We start from the raw sequence: 13,648 nt of genomic DNA on the forward strand, positions 1-13,648 counted from the left end.
CCACTCCGAGAGACTTGGTTCTCAGGCGTCTCTGTAGGCCTCAGTCGCGGGTGCTAAGTTTCGTAGCTGGAAGAGGGGTGACCCGACGTGCAAGATGCAAGCCGGGAAGGTCTGTACTAAGCGTCTGGGAAGAGAGTTGGCTGTATAGGAACGCGAAGAGCAGCTTGGGGAGGGCTGAGCTGGGAGTGCGCTGCTTCCTTCTCCCCGGCGCCCACCCTTCCCGCCCCGCCCTCTGCTTCCACGAGTCCACAGATTCCCGGCATGCAATGCGCGGCCGCATAGGTTCGCCGCCTGCCCAGGCCTGAGGTCTAGCTTGTGTGTATTTGAAGAGGCGTTAGGATGCAGTGACACTTTTCCCTAGAACCATCGCATGGGGTTGAGAATATGTTTAATAAGCTGCTCAGTAGTTTGATGCACAGTAAAAAGTTTGAGAGGCACTGTCACGGCTGCTAAGGAAGGTGGCATCCCCAGATGGCACATTGCATCACTTCCAAATGGGATTTCAGAAGTCATGGCATGTTGTAATGGGTGGTTTTAAAATCGGCTAGAGATCAAGTGTGGCAGTGTGGGAGTAAAGTGCTTATTTAGGATGCAGGAAACCTGGGCTCGATCCCATCATCATCATGGCAAAATAAAACATTAATCAGATTAATCAGAATGAACCTTGGAATTAAATGAACTGGATACTGTTTAATCCTAAAATTTAGCTCTGATAGTACAAAAAGGCACTAAGTATAAGTAACAGGAGATTCATATGTGATGTCTCTTTCCATGCTTGGTTCCACCTGTAACTATGACTCGAAAATACTACATGGATATTGATCCATGTATGTGAATTAATGCACCTTCTATCTGGTGAATATAATGTAACCCTTCTATTAATTACAATAAAAATATATGAAAAAAAATACTACATGGAAGCCAGGCTCCCATGTAAGCCAGTAATCCTAGCTATCCAGGGGGCTGAGATCTGAAGATCCTGGTTCAAAGCCAGCCCAGGCAGGAGAGTCCCTGAGATTCTTACTTCCAATTAGTCACCAAAAAAGCTCAGAGTGGCTCAAATGCTAGCCTTGTGTGCACAAGCACATGTGCACACATGCACACACACACACAAATTGAAAAAAAATTAAATTAGATGGAAAGTTCCAGAAATGAACAACACAAGCCTAAGTAGGATGGAATCTTAAAAGACACAGCAAATCATGCCTTTGTCCAGCATAGCCGTGCTAGACACACTACTGGCCTGTTAGTCACTTAGCTGTTCTGATTATCACATGTCTTGTCAAGTTATAAACGGCTGGTGATTGTCAGGTAATAAATCCAGAATCTAGGCAAGGATTCATAAATGCTAATGACTGGTAACTCCTTCCTGGGTCTTGCTTTCAACTTCTAGTTACCCAAAGAAACTGAGTTTCTTACCTGGTGAATGTAACCACTCTATACATTATTGCAACTATAAAAAATAAAATTAAAAAAAAGCTCAAAGGGAAGTGCTGTAAAAATATATATAAAAACTTCTGACCCTTGTTTAAAAAAAAAAAAGAAACTGAGTTTCTTAAACTTTAGAGAAGTCATTCACTTGCCTTCTAAAAGTAACAAAAGTAAGGAAAGTAGGCTTGTTGTGAACCATGGCAGACAAAAAAAGACCATGACATAATAGATAAGGATACCCATTTGCTGTTACTTAGGAACTTGAGTGCACTGCTTCCAGATTCTTTTTTTTTTTTTTTTTTTTTTTTTTTTTGGTGCAGGTCGTGGGGCTTGAACTCAGGGCCTGGATGCTGCCCCTAAACTTTTTTGCTCAAAGCAAGCACTCCTAACACTTGAGCCAGAGCTCTACTTCTGTGGGGTTTTTTGTTTGTGTTTTTGTTTTGTTTTAGTAATTCACTAGAGATAAGACTTTCAGAGTCTTTCTTTCCTGACCTTGTTTGGAACCTCTATCCTCAGCTCTCAGGCTCCTGAATATCTAGGATTATAGTGTAAGCCATCGATGCCAGGCATCTGTAAAAATACAACCATATTTTTAAATATTGACACTCCTTGACTTCTGATGGGGTTATTCTGTGAAAGCTATTCGCTGCCAGGCGCAGTGGCTCACACCTGCAATCCTAGCTACTCTGGAGGCTGAGATCTGAGGCTCGAATTCAGAGCCAGCTGAACATGAGACTCTTATCTCCAATTAACCACTAAAAAAACAAGAAGTGGTGCTGTGGCTCAGGGGTAAGGTGGTAGCCTTGAGCTGAAGAGCTCAGGGACAGAGCCCAGGCCCAGAGTTCAAGTCCCATGACCGACACGTTACATAATTTTATTAGCTTTAATTCAAGTACTCGTTCATTTGATAGCTGTAAGCCATTGGCTCACTCATTGTATAAGGTAAAAGAATGCTAAGAAAGGATTAATGAGACTGTACACCTCAGAACTCTGCTTGGAGTACGGAGAGACCACTGCTATAGACACAAAAACTCTCTATATGGAACCATATAAAAAGTTTGACCCAAGCTGGGCACTGGTGGCTCACACCTGTAATCCTAGCTACTCAGGGGACTAACCTTCAATTAACAGCCAGAAAACCACAAATGGCACTGTAGCTCAAGGGTATAGTACCAGCTTTGAGCTGAAAAGCTCAGGACAGTGTTCAGGCCCAGAGTTCAAGCCCCACCACTAACAACAAAAATTAAAAGCGTTTCTTTTTGTTTTGGTCGGACTTGAATTCTGGGCCTGGACACTGTCCCTGAGCTCTGCAGCTCAAGGCAACTGCCCTACCCCTTACGCCATAGCACCACTTCCAATTTTCTGGTGGTTAATTGGAGATAAGAGTCTCACGGACTTGTGTGCCCTGGCTGGCTCTGAACCAAGATCGTCAGCTTCCTGAGTAGCTAGGAGTACAGGCATGAGCTACCATGCCCAGCTTAAAAAAATGTTTGACCAACTGCAGGCAGAGTTGTTCAGGGTACTGAGTTATCAAATGCAAGTCTGGGTGACAGGCCATTTCAGGTGTCAACTTAGTGAACTGTGCCATGGGGAGAATAAATTGCTCTTTAGCTGGAGTTCAGAGAGAAAAGTCTTTCACTCTGGCAGTTTTCCTATACAAGGCTATGACTGATGACTGCTATATCTCAGTCTTGAGATTTCTTCTCTTTTTTTTTTTTTTTTTTTTGCCAGTCCTGGGCTTAAACTCAGGGCCTGAGCACTGTCCTTGGATTTTCTCAAGGCTAGAGCTCTACCACTTGAGCCTCAGCACCACTTCCGGCTTTTTTCTGTGTATGTGGTACCAAGGAATCGAACCCGGGTCTTCATGCATGCTAGGCAAGCACTTTAACCACTAGGCCAAACTCCCGGCCCATGAGATTTCTTCTCTTATGCCTCACATAAGAGGGTTCTATCTGGGGTGTTTAGGAAATCTGTCTGGCGTCTCCAATATGATTTATTGTATGTATGGGTTTAAATGTTCATTGGTGCAAAGTACAGGTTTATATCACATGGTATGCTGGTTGATGGTAGCTGTTTACAAGGTGACATGTTTGTTGTGACAAATGGAGTGGGGAAGAGGTCTTAGAATCTCTAGTCTTTCTGCCATCATTTAGGGCAGGCTATGGAAATCAGAGATGTATCCCAGGTACACAAGCAGGCTGCTATATCAGTTCAAGACCCCAGGTATAACAACTCCTAGTCTACTACCAAACTGTTCCCTCAAAGCCAGATATGATGTTTGCACAGGCTGCTACCAAACCTGTCTACATCAGGAGCATATCATATCTCCCTAAGTTGGAGACATGCCCTCTTCAACAAGAGCCAAAGTTCTGTGTAGTCCAGCTTCCCCATTGGCTCATGGGTTCTGCCCCTCAGGGTTCCTCCCCTTACCCCACAGCCAGATGAAAGAAAACTGTGCTTGGGAGGCTAAAGGTCACTCACACAGTACCATGTCTGCTTCTGACAAGGTAAGGCAGGCACTTCCAGGCTACTGCCTTCCTCGGGTGCCACTTGGACTTTAAATACTCACACCAGCACAATCAGGAGCTGAGGGATTCTATGACTCCCAGGGTCTCTGAACCATTTTACTCTGATGGAGGCCTGAGGAAGGAGGTCTAGCACAATCAGAGCCCCTAGCCTGGGTGGCTGGTCCTTATTTTTTCCCAGGCTCCTGAAGCTGGACACCTACTGAAGCTGAGTTCATGTATGCACCCGTCTTCTCTCTCCGCAGCCCGTCCTCTACTCCTATTTCCGAAGCTCCTGCTCATGGAGAGTTCGAATTGGTAAGAACTGAGCTTCTGGGATGGATGGGATAGAATGGAGAACCATTAGGTGGAAGCTAGCCTGGGGCAGAAAGAGTTCTCTGTCAGATAGGACTTCATTCTTAACAACCAGCATCTCTGGACTTCCGGAGCGCCCATACCTGAATAGCAACTCTACCTAGGAAGTCCAGCAAGAGAACTGTGAGGCAGAAGGGGTTATTTTTCCTCTCAAGGCTGCCTCACATTGCTCTCCAAAGCTCCTTAGCAATCATGCCTAAGGCAGGGTCAAACTCCAAAGGTCCCTAGTAACCAGTTAGGAAACAGCTGGCCTCCTTCATTTCTTATCTGGCAAATTAAAAGGAACCAGTCTGTGAAGACTACAGAGCTTTAGGAGAAGTAAAAGTAGGTCCTTCTAATGTAGACCTTGTTTGACCTTCCCCTCTCTCCATTAACATGACTTCAAACAACAGTCAGTCATAGAAGCAAGTCCTGAGAGACAGCGGTACCCAGTGTTTTTGTGTATGTGGTTGATTGCCTTGCAACCTCAATGGCCCTGGAGGGAGGGACTGTTCCACTGTACAACAGGTTGACAGGCAAAGGAAAGTTAAATAACCTTATCTACCATCCTGCAGCTACTAAGAGGCAGAGTTGAAATTTGAATGGTGTAGTGTGGTGCCACCCTCTGTGTCATTGTGTTTGGTTTGGTTTGACTGGATTTGGTGCTGGGAATGGAATCCAGGACCTCCTACATACTAAGGTCTTGCTCTTCCACTGAGCTGCAGCCTCAGCCAATCTGTACTTTTAACTTCAAGGCACAGAGACTCATTGGTTTACCCATCCAAGATTTCACAATTTGCAAATGAATGTTATGAAATTTGAACCCAATGTTGCCTGCTTCCAGACCTTAAACCTAAATAGGAAGCTACCATCCCACAGCTATATGACTGGGATTTGCAGAATCAGTAAGAAAGAGCACTGAGTGCAGGGGAAACCTGCCTCTCCAAGAACATACCCCCTTTGCCAGGCCCCTGCCTGTAATCCTAGTTACTCAAGAAGCTGAGACCTTAAGATCATGGTTCAAAGCCAGGCTTGGCAAGAAAACTAATCTCCAATTAACTACCAAAAAGCTGAAAGTATATCTGTGTCTCATGTGACAGTGTATTTGCTTTGAGCAAAATAAGTTCAAGACAGTGCCTAAGGCCCTGAGTTCAAACCCTAGTATTGGCACCAAAAAAGACAGAGAGAGAGAAACCAAACAAAGGAAACCCACCGGCTCTCTAGACTTCAGATCCTCTGCTCGGGCTAAGCCAGAAGCCACTGCAGTAGGAGCTCTCTCTTTGGGCCCCAATCACATTCACTCAGAATGATGGAGGTGGTCAGTATGAGGTTCTCCTCCTACTGTGACACAACCTATCCTACTCACCTGTTTCTTTGCCCTTGGCAGAGACTCACCATCACCATGATTCAACACCCAAGTGTACATGTGCACACACACCCGAGGGCTCCACTGGACCCATCCCATGCTTTTTATCCTTACCTTGCCATAGAAGGGAGGAAACCTGACTACTGCAGTCACCATCTCTAGAGAGGAGACAGTATCAAGCCCAGCCTTGACCACCTGGAAGTATAGAAAAACCACCCCCTTAGCAACCTTACGTCCCCAGGCAGGTTGCTCTGTGAGTTTAGGTTATAGCTATTTCCTGACTTTTATCTTTGGTCTCTTCTAGCCCTGGCCTTGAAAGGCATCAACTATGAAACGGTACCCATCGACCTCATAAAGGATGGGGGACAACAGGTAAGGACCAAGATGTGAGAACTGGATCTCAGTGAGGAGCTAGGTAAGGAGTTATTCCCAAGAAGTAAACTATGTCACAACTTCCCTTTGGCTGAGAGAGGATGCTTCTGTCTGTCCCTTGTTTGACAAATGGTAAGGTGTCCAGCAAATAGGAGCTATGGGAAGGCTCAAGTTCTAGGCTCAGCTATAACCTGGGCACTCCAATCCCTGCCTTACATGAGGGTGGTTAACAATTGAGTACTTGCCCCCTACTGGGTCCTCTTGATAGCTGGCTAGGGTAGGAGTTGTCTTGGAGACTACAGTGTGACATGAAGGGGAAAGTGACTGTCACTTCATCTGGGGATGAAGACAGCTCAGTGGGTGATGGGATCTGGAATACTGCACAGATCTCCCAAGGATTCTCCTGAGAGGTGTGCTTTCTCCAGGGAAAGGAGTTATGGATGGGTGTCGGGCGTAAGCATAGGCTTGCCTTATTCTGCTCTATATAGCTACCCAATTGACCAGGGCCTTGTCTCCATAGTTTTCTGAGGAATTTCAGGCACTCAATCCTATGAAGCAGGTGCCAGCTCTGAAGATCGATGGGATCATCATTGGCCAGTCAGTGAGTACAGGGCTCCAGGGAGACCCCTGGTGGCAGCAGGGCTGTGAATGAGAGAACCTGATATTCTTACCTGTGTAAACAAAGTACCAACACATGTAGAAGGGTCTCAATGCATATTTTTCAGAGGGAGAGAGATACGTTGTTTGGGGGAGTTTATAGGGAGCCAAGTTCTACAGAACAAGGTTCAGAAAGGCTTACAGGGCTTAAGCTGAGGAGGGTAAGAAGGAGGTGATGGGGGCCGGGAGTTTGTCCTAGTGGTAGAGTGCTTGCCTAGCATGCACAAACAGCCAAGTTTGATTCCTCAGTACCACATACATAGAAAAGCCATAAGTGGTGCTGTGGCTCCAGTGGCAGTGCGCTAGCCTTGAGGAAAAAGCCCAAGGATAGTGCCAGGCCCCTGAGTTCAAGACCCAGGACTGGCCAAAAAAAAAAAGGTGATGTGGTACCATTGGAGGAAGAAGAGAAGAAGGAGCAAGAGTTGTTCACTGAGCCTGTCCCCTCACCCCCCAAGTCCAGAGATCCCATGAAGTCTCTTTGCTTCACTCTCCCCTCTGGACAGCTGGCCATCATTGATTACCTGGAGGAGACTCGGCCCACTCCACATCTCCTGCCACAGGACCCAAAAAAGAGGGCAAGTGCACGCATGATTTCTGATCTCATCAGTAGTGGCATCCAGCCCTTGCAGGTGAGACACTTGCATCCCTCTCACATTCATCTCCAGTTCAAATTGTGAGGTACCCAGAGAGGGGTAGACTCAGTGGGAGCAGTTGGTTTCTGACTGCATTCTGAGAAGACCACATGTGTCCAAGGACAGATCTAGAGAGTTCTAGGTAGGGAGGGGCCAAGCAGGCTCAGAGCCAAGCCTGCAGCAATTTACTATTCTGTTCCATCACAGGCAGGCATACTTTCACTGTACTTCACTGTACTTAATTTCCTGGACACTGCATTTTCAAAATGAAGATTTGGGGAAATCCTTCATTGAGCAATATTCCCAATGGATGATGTGTGTGTGTGTTGGCAATACTAGATTATCAGTTCAGGGCCTTGTACTTGGCACTTGACCACTCAAGCTATTCCTCTAGTGTCTGTCTGTCTCTCTGTCTGTCTCTGCCAGTCCTGGGGCTTGAACTCAGGGCCTGAGCACTGTCCTTGGACACTTTCTTCTCAAGGCTAGTGTTAACAGCGCCACTTCCGGCCTTTTCTGTATATGTGATACCAAGAAATTGAACCCAGGGTTTCATGCATGTGAGGCGAAAACTATCACTAGGCTACGCTCCCAGCCCTTTTTTTTTTTTTCAAGTAGGGTCTAGAATCTAGCACTTCCTACGAGGCTGTCCTGGATCATGACCCTCATGATCCAAGATCCTTGTGATGTTTTTGCGTGGATAGGCTTTGATTCCCCCGATACCCACCTCAACCCATCTCTGTTTCTCAAGTAGCTACAATTACAGACTTGGGTCACCATGCCCAACACTGTTAGTTTTGATTATTTCTTAACATATGCCTTGTATGGTGGCACATATCTGCAATCCCAGCTACTTAGGACTGTTGGGTAAGAGGTCCAAGGTCAGCCTGGGAAAAGCAATAGACCCTCTGAAAAACAAACTAAAGCAAAAGGTCTGGGGTACGTGACTCAAATAGTAGAACACCTGCCTAACAGGTTAGCATCCTTGATACCACACACAATTGAAAAACAGGACATTTTCTTAGACTTATGCTACTGCATACTTAGTAACACAGTACGAACAAGTCTTTTATAAACACTGAAACCAAAAATTTCACATGATTTGCTTTATTGCCATGGTCTGGAACTAAAAGCAACAATCTGAAGTATGTCTATATGATAAATATTTTAAGCTTTTCACTAGTAAAACAAAAAAAACAATAATTAACACAATTCATCTATTCTACCTCTGAAAGGTAGAGTGAATTTACCAAGTGACACAGCTAGGTGGATCAAGCCCAGGACCCCCATGTACACATTTTCATTTCCATCTCATCTTTTTTTTGTGTGTGCAAGTCCAGGGGCTTGAGGTCAGGGCTTGGGCAGCATCCCTGAGCTTTTCCTCAAGGCTAGCACTCTACCACTAGAGCCACAGCACCATTTCTGGCTTTTTCTGTGTATGTGGTGCTGAGGAGTCAAACCCAGGGCTTCATGCATGCTAGGCAAGCATTCCACCACTAAGCCACGTTCCCAGCCCCTTATTGTCGGGGTCCTTCGTCCCCTGTCCCCCTCTACTAGTAGGGGGATGGGGAAAAAACACACCCGACCAGGCCAAGCCTCAAGAGGAAGGGGCCCAATGTCCTCCCGCACCCAGCCTTCTTACCCCAGAGCATGAACAGAGACGCCACGCAGCTTCATCAAGACAAGAAGAGCTCTCTCCTCTAAAACTCCCCTCCTTATATTGGGTGTGGGAGCCTATCAGCACAACAGGTGGGCAGGATAAAGAGGTCCACTTGTTTACCCCTACTACAGGTCTCAGCACTCGGCCCCCAACACCTTATCTTTTGTTTTTGTGAAAATCTGTAGAAATCGGTCCTTTCTCATCCCTCTCTAATCCTGTATCTCATTCTCTGCTCACAAGGACCCAAGTAAGGGACAAGCATTGGGTGCGGGGTGAATAGGCCTCAGCTTGTAGCTACATCTCTCAGCCATGGCAGCTTCCTGTGCTCTAACTCGTACACATGATTACCAGAATCACTGGCTTTCAGACAAACAATAGCACCTGGTGGGTGACTGCCAGATATCTACCTCCTGGCAACTTCAGAGCCATGTTAGGAAGAAAGGCTGGAAAACCATAGGAAGACCCAGACTGAGCTTCCCTGAGAGGCTGCCTGAGCTTAGGTCTAACTCCAGTGGTCGCCAAAGCAATCATAGATTTTTTTGTTTGTTTGTTTTGGACTGCACAGAACCTGTCTGTACTGAAGCAGATGGGAGATAACGCACAACACTGGGCCCAGAAGGTCATCACTTCTGGCTTTAATGGTGAGTCTCCACTTGTTGAGCTCTTACAGCAATCACCTTTGCACAGACAGCAATAGGCAGGCATCTGCAACCTCTCAGGATGCTTTGGTCTTGACAGCGGCATGGAGAAAAGCAAAACCAGGTAAAATCAAAGTACAGTCTATAGCACTTCTGGGAACCCCAGCCTGAAGGCCCACAGCTCTATAGAGCTGGATGAGGGACATGCTTCTGCTTCACTGTCTACTCCATACAAGAAATCAAGACTAGCAAAGGGCCTGTCCCTCACTGTGACATCTGCCATCTTGGCCGGATAGAGGTCTGATACACTCTTGTCTACTCATGCTTGTGGAGGGAATGGTGGCTGGGCTTGAGACCCCAGAAGAAACATGAGCTTGTCCCAAAGTACTCTCTTCAGGCCTGGCTTCCACTCTCTTGCCAGCACCCATGCCATAACCTGTCACCCAGATAACTGCCCATTTTGTACCTATGGAAGCCAAGTCCCAGAAAGGTGGTGTCCCCTTCCTGTGCCCAGAGTGAAATGATTTCTTGTGGCCTCCCCACAGCTCTGGAGGAGGTTCTGCAGAGCACAGCGGGGAAGTACTGTGTAGGAGATGAAGTAAGTGGCCCTCATCTTGCCCACCGTGGTCTCTTCCCTCATGATGATCTTGGGCAGCCATTTTTTCTCACTCATACTCAGCCATTCCCTCCTCCTCCTCTGGGCAGGCAGAATATAGAACTTACTGAGGAGACACAGGGTAGCATGGGTCTTTAGATTTCTGTGCTAGGCAGGGAGCTACACAGCCCATTCCTCCCAAGCTTCCTGAAGAGGAAGCACAGGGTATCCAAGTTGCAAGACTGCACCTCTGAGATAGTAAGGTGTTTTAAGCTGAGGGGTTAAACTACAAGATGTTTTCCATCTCACCCAATTCTGAGATTGAGGATTAGATGGCTTTGCCTGGACAAGCCTTAGACCTGTGGTAGTTCTGGTTCCTGGGGGCCTCCTTGTTGGGAAACCTAAGTATACCTGGTGATAGTAGCTTTAACAAGGATACGGACATCCAGCAAGATGCTCACACCATCTCTGACCCACACAGTTGATTGTCAAGGCCAACTAGAGCATAGCCTAGGAGACACTCTGTAGCTCTGGAAGGGAGGGAGGGAAAGAAGGAAGGAGGGAAAGAAGGAAGGCGGGAGGGAGAGAGAGAAGAAAGAGGAGACAGAGACAGAGAGACAGAGAGAGAGATGGGAGGGGGCAGGCAAGCTGAGAGGAGTGGTAATAGGAGCCAGAGCACATGAAAAGCCTGGTTTAAGTGGACACACCTAACCTGGCCAATGAGTCTGGGGTGCTCACCCTGACATAAACTCACCCAACCCACTTTCAGGTGTCCATGGCTGATCTGTGCTTAGTGCCCCAGGTGGCCAATGCTGAAAGGTAAGAGTTTACCCTGCCACTATTCTCTCTGGTTCCCCCACAGTCAGTTCTCCCATGGTAGCCACTGAGGTAGCATCTCAGGCAAACCCTTCCTCAGTTGGCCAAGTAGCACCCTGGCCTGGACTACAGAGGGTGGAAGAAAGCAATGAAATGCTCTAACCATGCTCCTTACAGGCCAGGTGATCCTGATAGACATTCTTTGCTCCTGAAAGGAGATAACTTGACTGCCAGATGTGGTGTATCTGTGCCTTCCATTGGTCCTATAATACTGTATAAGTTCACACCATCCCATGGGGGTATCGCCTCAAAGTAAGGCTATTGAAGTTCATAACAGGTTCCCTCCTTTAAGAAATTTATGATTTTATCATGCTTGGCACTGAGCTTCACACATAACAGTTAAGAAAGGAGAAATAGGTCACACACCAAATGATCCTGCCAGATCTACTCATTCCCAGAAGGCTATGTGTGAATGAGGTTCCTTCCTTATCCTTCCCTAGCCAGCCCATAGACACTGTCTAGTCTCTACCTCACTGCTACCCTTACTACCTACAGGGCAGTCTTTCTTTCCCTGAAATCTTGGCTTACAAGGTCTTTCTCTGACATAGGTTCAAGGTGGACCTCACTCCCTACCCTACCATCAATCACATCAACAAGACGCTGCTGGCCTTGGAGGCCTTCCAAGTGTCTCACCCCTCACGGCAGCCGGACACACCTGCTGAACTAAGGGCCTAGCTCCCAACCTCTGCCCCATTGACAAAGGGAAAATGAGTGGCTCATGACAGATACGGGGTGGGCTGAACAGGCCTGGAGAGACAGGAAACTTGAAGTGTAACTCTGAGTCTGCATTCTTTCTGAACTTAATTCTCCCTCAGTCCTCTCATCAGTTGCACGTCAGGAGGGTGGGCAGAAAAGTTGGTTGTTAAGTCACAGGAATCTGTGACAATGATGTAAAAACACTACTGGATGGCAAATTGACCAAGGTATCTTAAGGGACTTGCTCTCTTCTTACTGAACCTGACTGCAGAAAATGTTCACACTAGAATTTGGTCTGAAGCTGGAAGTCAGACCTCCCTCCAGCTTGTGACTACTTAGCAATGTTTCAGAAGATGACCCCTCCCCCCCCCCCCCCCCGGCCTCCACCTCCCTAGCTGAAATTCATAGCTCAAATCCTCATGGCAGGACTCAGTAGAGAAAGTCCCAACTTGTCCACCTGGTGGCAGGCCTGGCAACTGGATAAGGCACAGAAATGACCCTGAAGCCTGCCTGAGAAAATCAGAAGGAAGAAAACAAGCAGGAAAGAAGGCATCCACTGACTAGATGAGATTTCAGGACTAGGATTAGTACTACTGCTAAGTTTTCCACTGTAGCACTGAAGAAGCAAGTTGGCCCACTCAACCCAGGCACTTATCTTCAGGGGCAGCATTTTCTCAGTCAGGCCCAAGGATGGACATTTTGGCTAAATCTAGTCATAAATAATCAGAATGTTTATCATGTACTGCTCTGGAGAGGGGAGAGGAAAAGGGATTCAAACCTCCATGCTTGGCGGTGCTTGAGTCAGGACCATCCCATTTCAGAGACATGGGGAGACTGGGGTAGCTGCTGGGCATGAAATAAAGTGATGTTTATGAGCCACATTGAGATTTCATTTCTTTCTCATACGGTCTGAGTACATCAAACAGAAGCCACTTTTCTCCAGCCCAAGCCCAGGGCATTTGGTTCCTGCTCCCTTCCTAGATTCCTTAGTGTTCTCTCTTCTCCTATACTGACCTTAGGTTCCAAGCTTTAGAATGATCCAAATGGGCTACTTTTTTTTCCCCAAGGCAGAAAGAAGCTGAGAGCAGATGAGATACCATAATAATGAGTGAGATTCAGTAGTATCTCTTATCCTCCTTGCTTCCATATGAACCCTTTTCTGAAATTACTCCAGATACAGATAAAGTTCACTTGGTCTCTGTAGAGGGAACTTTTACTTGGTAAAAGACTAATCTTTCCTGGAACTAGGAGTCATCAGCTTTGGATTTGGACATCTGAAATGAAAGGTGATTAGAACTCCTGAGGATTTTTTTTTTTTTTTTTTTTTTTTTTTTTTTGCCAGTCCGGGGCTTGGGCTCAGGGCCTGAGCACTGTCCTTGGACTTTCTCAAGGCTAGAGCTCTACCACTTGAGCCTCAGCACCACTTCCGGCTTTTTTTCTATGTGTGTGGTACCGAGGAATCGAACCCGGGTCTTCATGCATGCTAGGCAAGCACTTTAACCACTAGGCCAAACTCTCGGCCCTCCTGTGGATTTTTAAAGGGATAGTGGACTCAGGAAAGGAAGAGGCTCACACATCTCACATGTGCGTATGATTCCCACACCAGCTACCCATCTTGGGCCTCAAGAGATGGTGAAAACAGAGGGGAGAAGCAGCCCAGGCTCAGGACTGGGCTGTATTTCATGAGGACTGATGAGATTAAGAAGGTATCTTGAGGGCTGGGAATGTGACTTAGTGGTAGAGTGCTTGCCTAGCATGCATGAAGGCCTGTGTTTGATTCTCAGTACCACATCAGCAGAAAAAGCCAAAAGAAGCTTTGTGGCTCAAATGGTAGTGCTAGCCTTGAGCAAAAGAAGCTAAGGGACAGCAC

At 46.8% G+C, this 13,648-nt stretch overlaps 1 protein-coding gene across 2 annotated transcripts; it reads left to right on the plus strand.

The window, feature by feature from the left end:
* The first annotated feature begins 3 nt into the window (after positions 1 to 3).
* Gstz1 (glutathione S-transferase zeta 1) lies at positions 4 to 12,659 on the plus strand. Of its 2 annotated transcripts, none has more exons than XM_090344607.1 (9): positions 4 to 109; positions 4,202 to 4,253; positions 5,960 to 6,027; positions 6,548 to 6,628; positions 7,188 to 7,313; positions 9,539 to 9,614; positions 10,157 to 10,209; positions 10,976 to 11,025; positions 11,631 to 12,659. In XM_090344607.1, exons 1-9 carry the CDS (start codon positions 95 to 97, stop codon positions 11,755 to 11,757), a joined length of 648 nt encoding a protein of 215 aa, XP_090200733.1. In that variant the 5' UTR covers positions 4 to 94; the 3' UTR covers positions 11,758 to 12,659. The 2 variants fall into 2 exon arrangements, with proteins under 2 accessions (XP_090200733.1, XP_090200732.1); XM_090344606.1 differs by lacking the exon at positions 4 to 109 and adding an exon at positions 3,897 to 3,938.
* The last annotated feature ends 989 nt before the right edge of the window (positions 12,660 to 13,648 follow it).

Source organism: Megascapheus bottae, chromosome 14, assembly GCF_031878675.1.
Source record: "Megascapheus bottae isolate mThoBot1 chromosome 14, mThoBot2.hap1, whole genome shotgun sequence".
Lineage (NCBI taxonomy): Eukaryota > Metazoa > Chordata > Mammalia > Rodentia > Geomyidae > Megascapheus > Megascapheus bottae.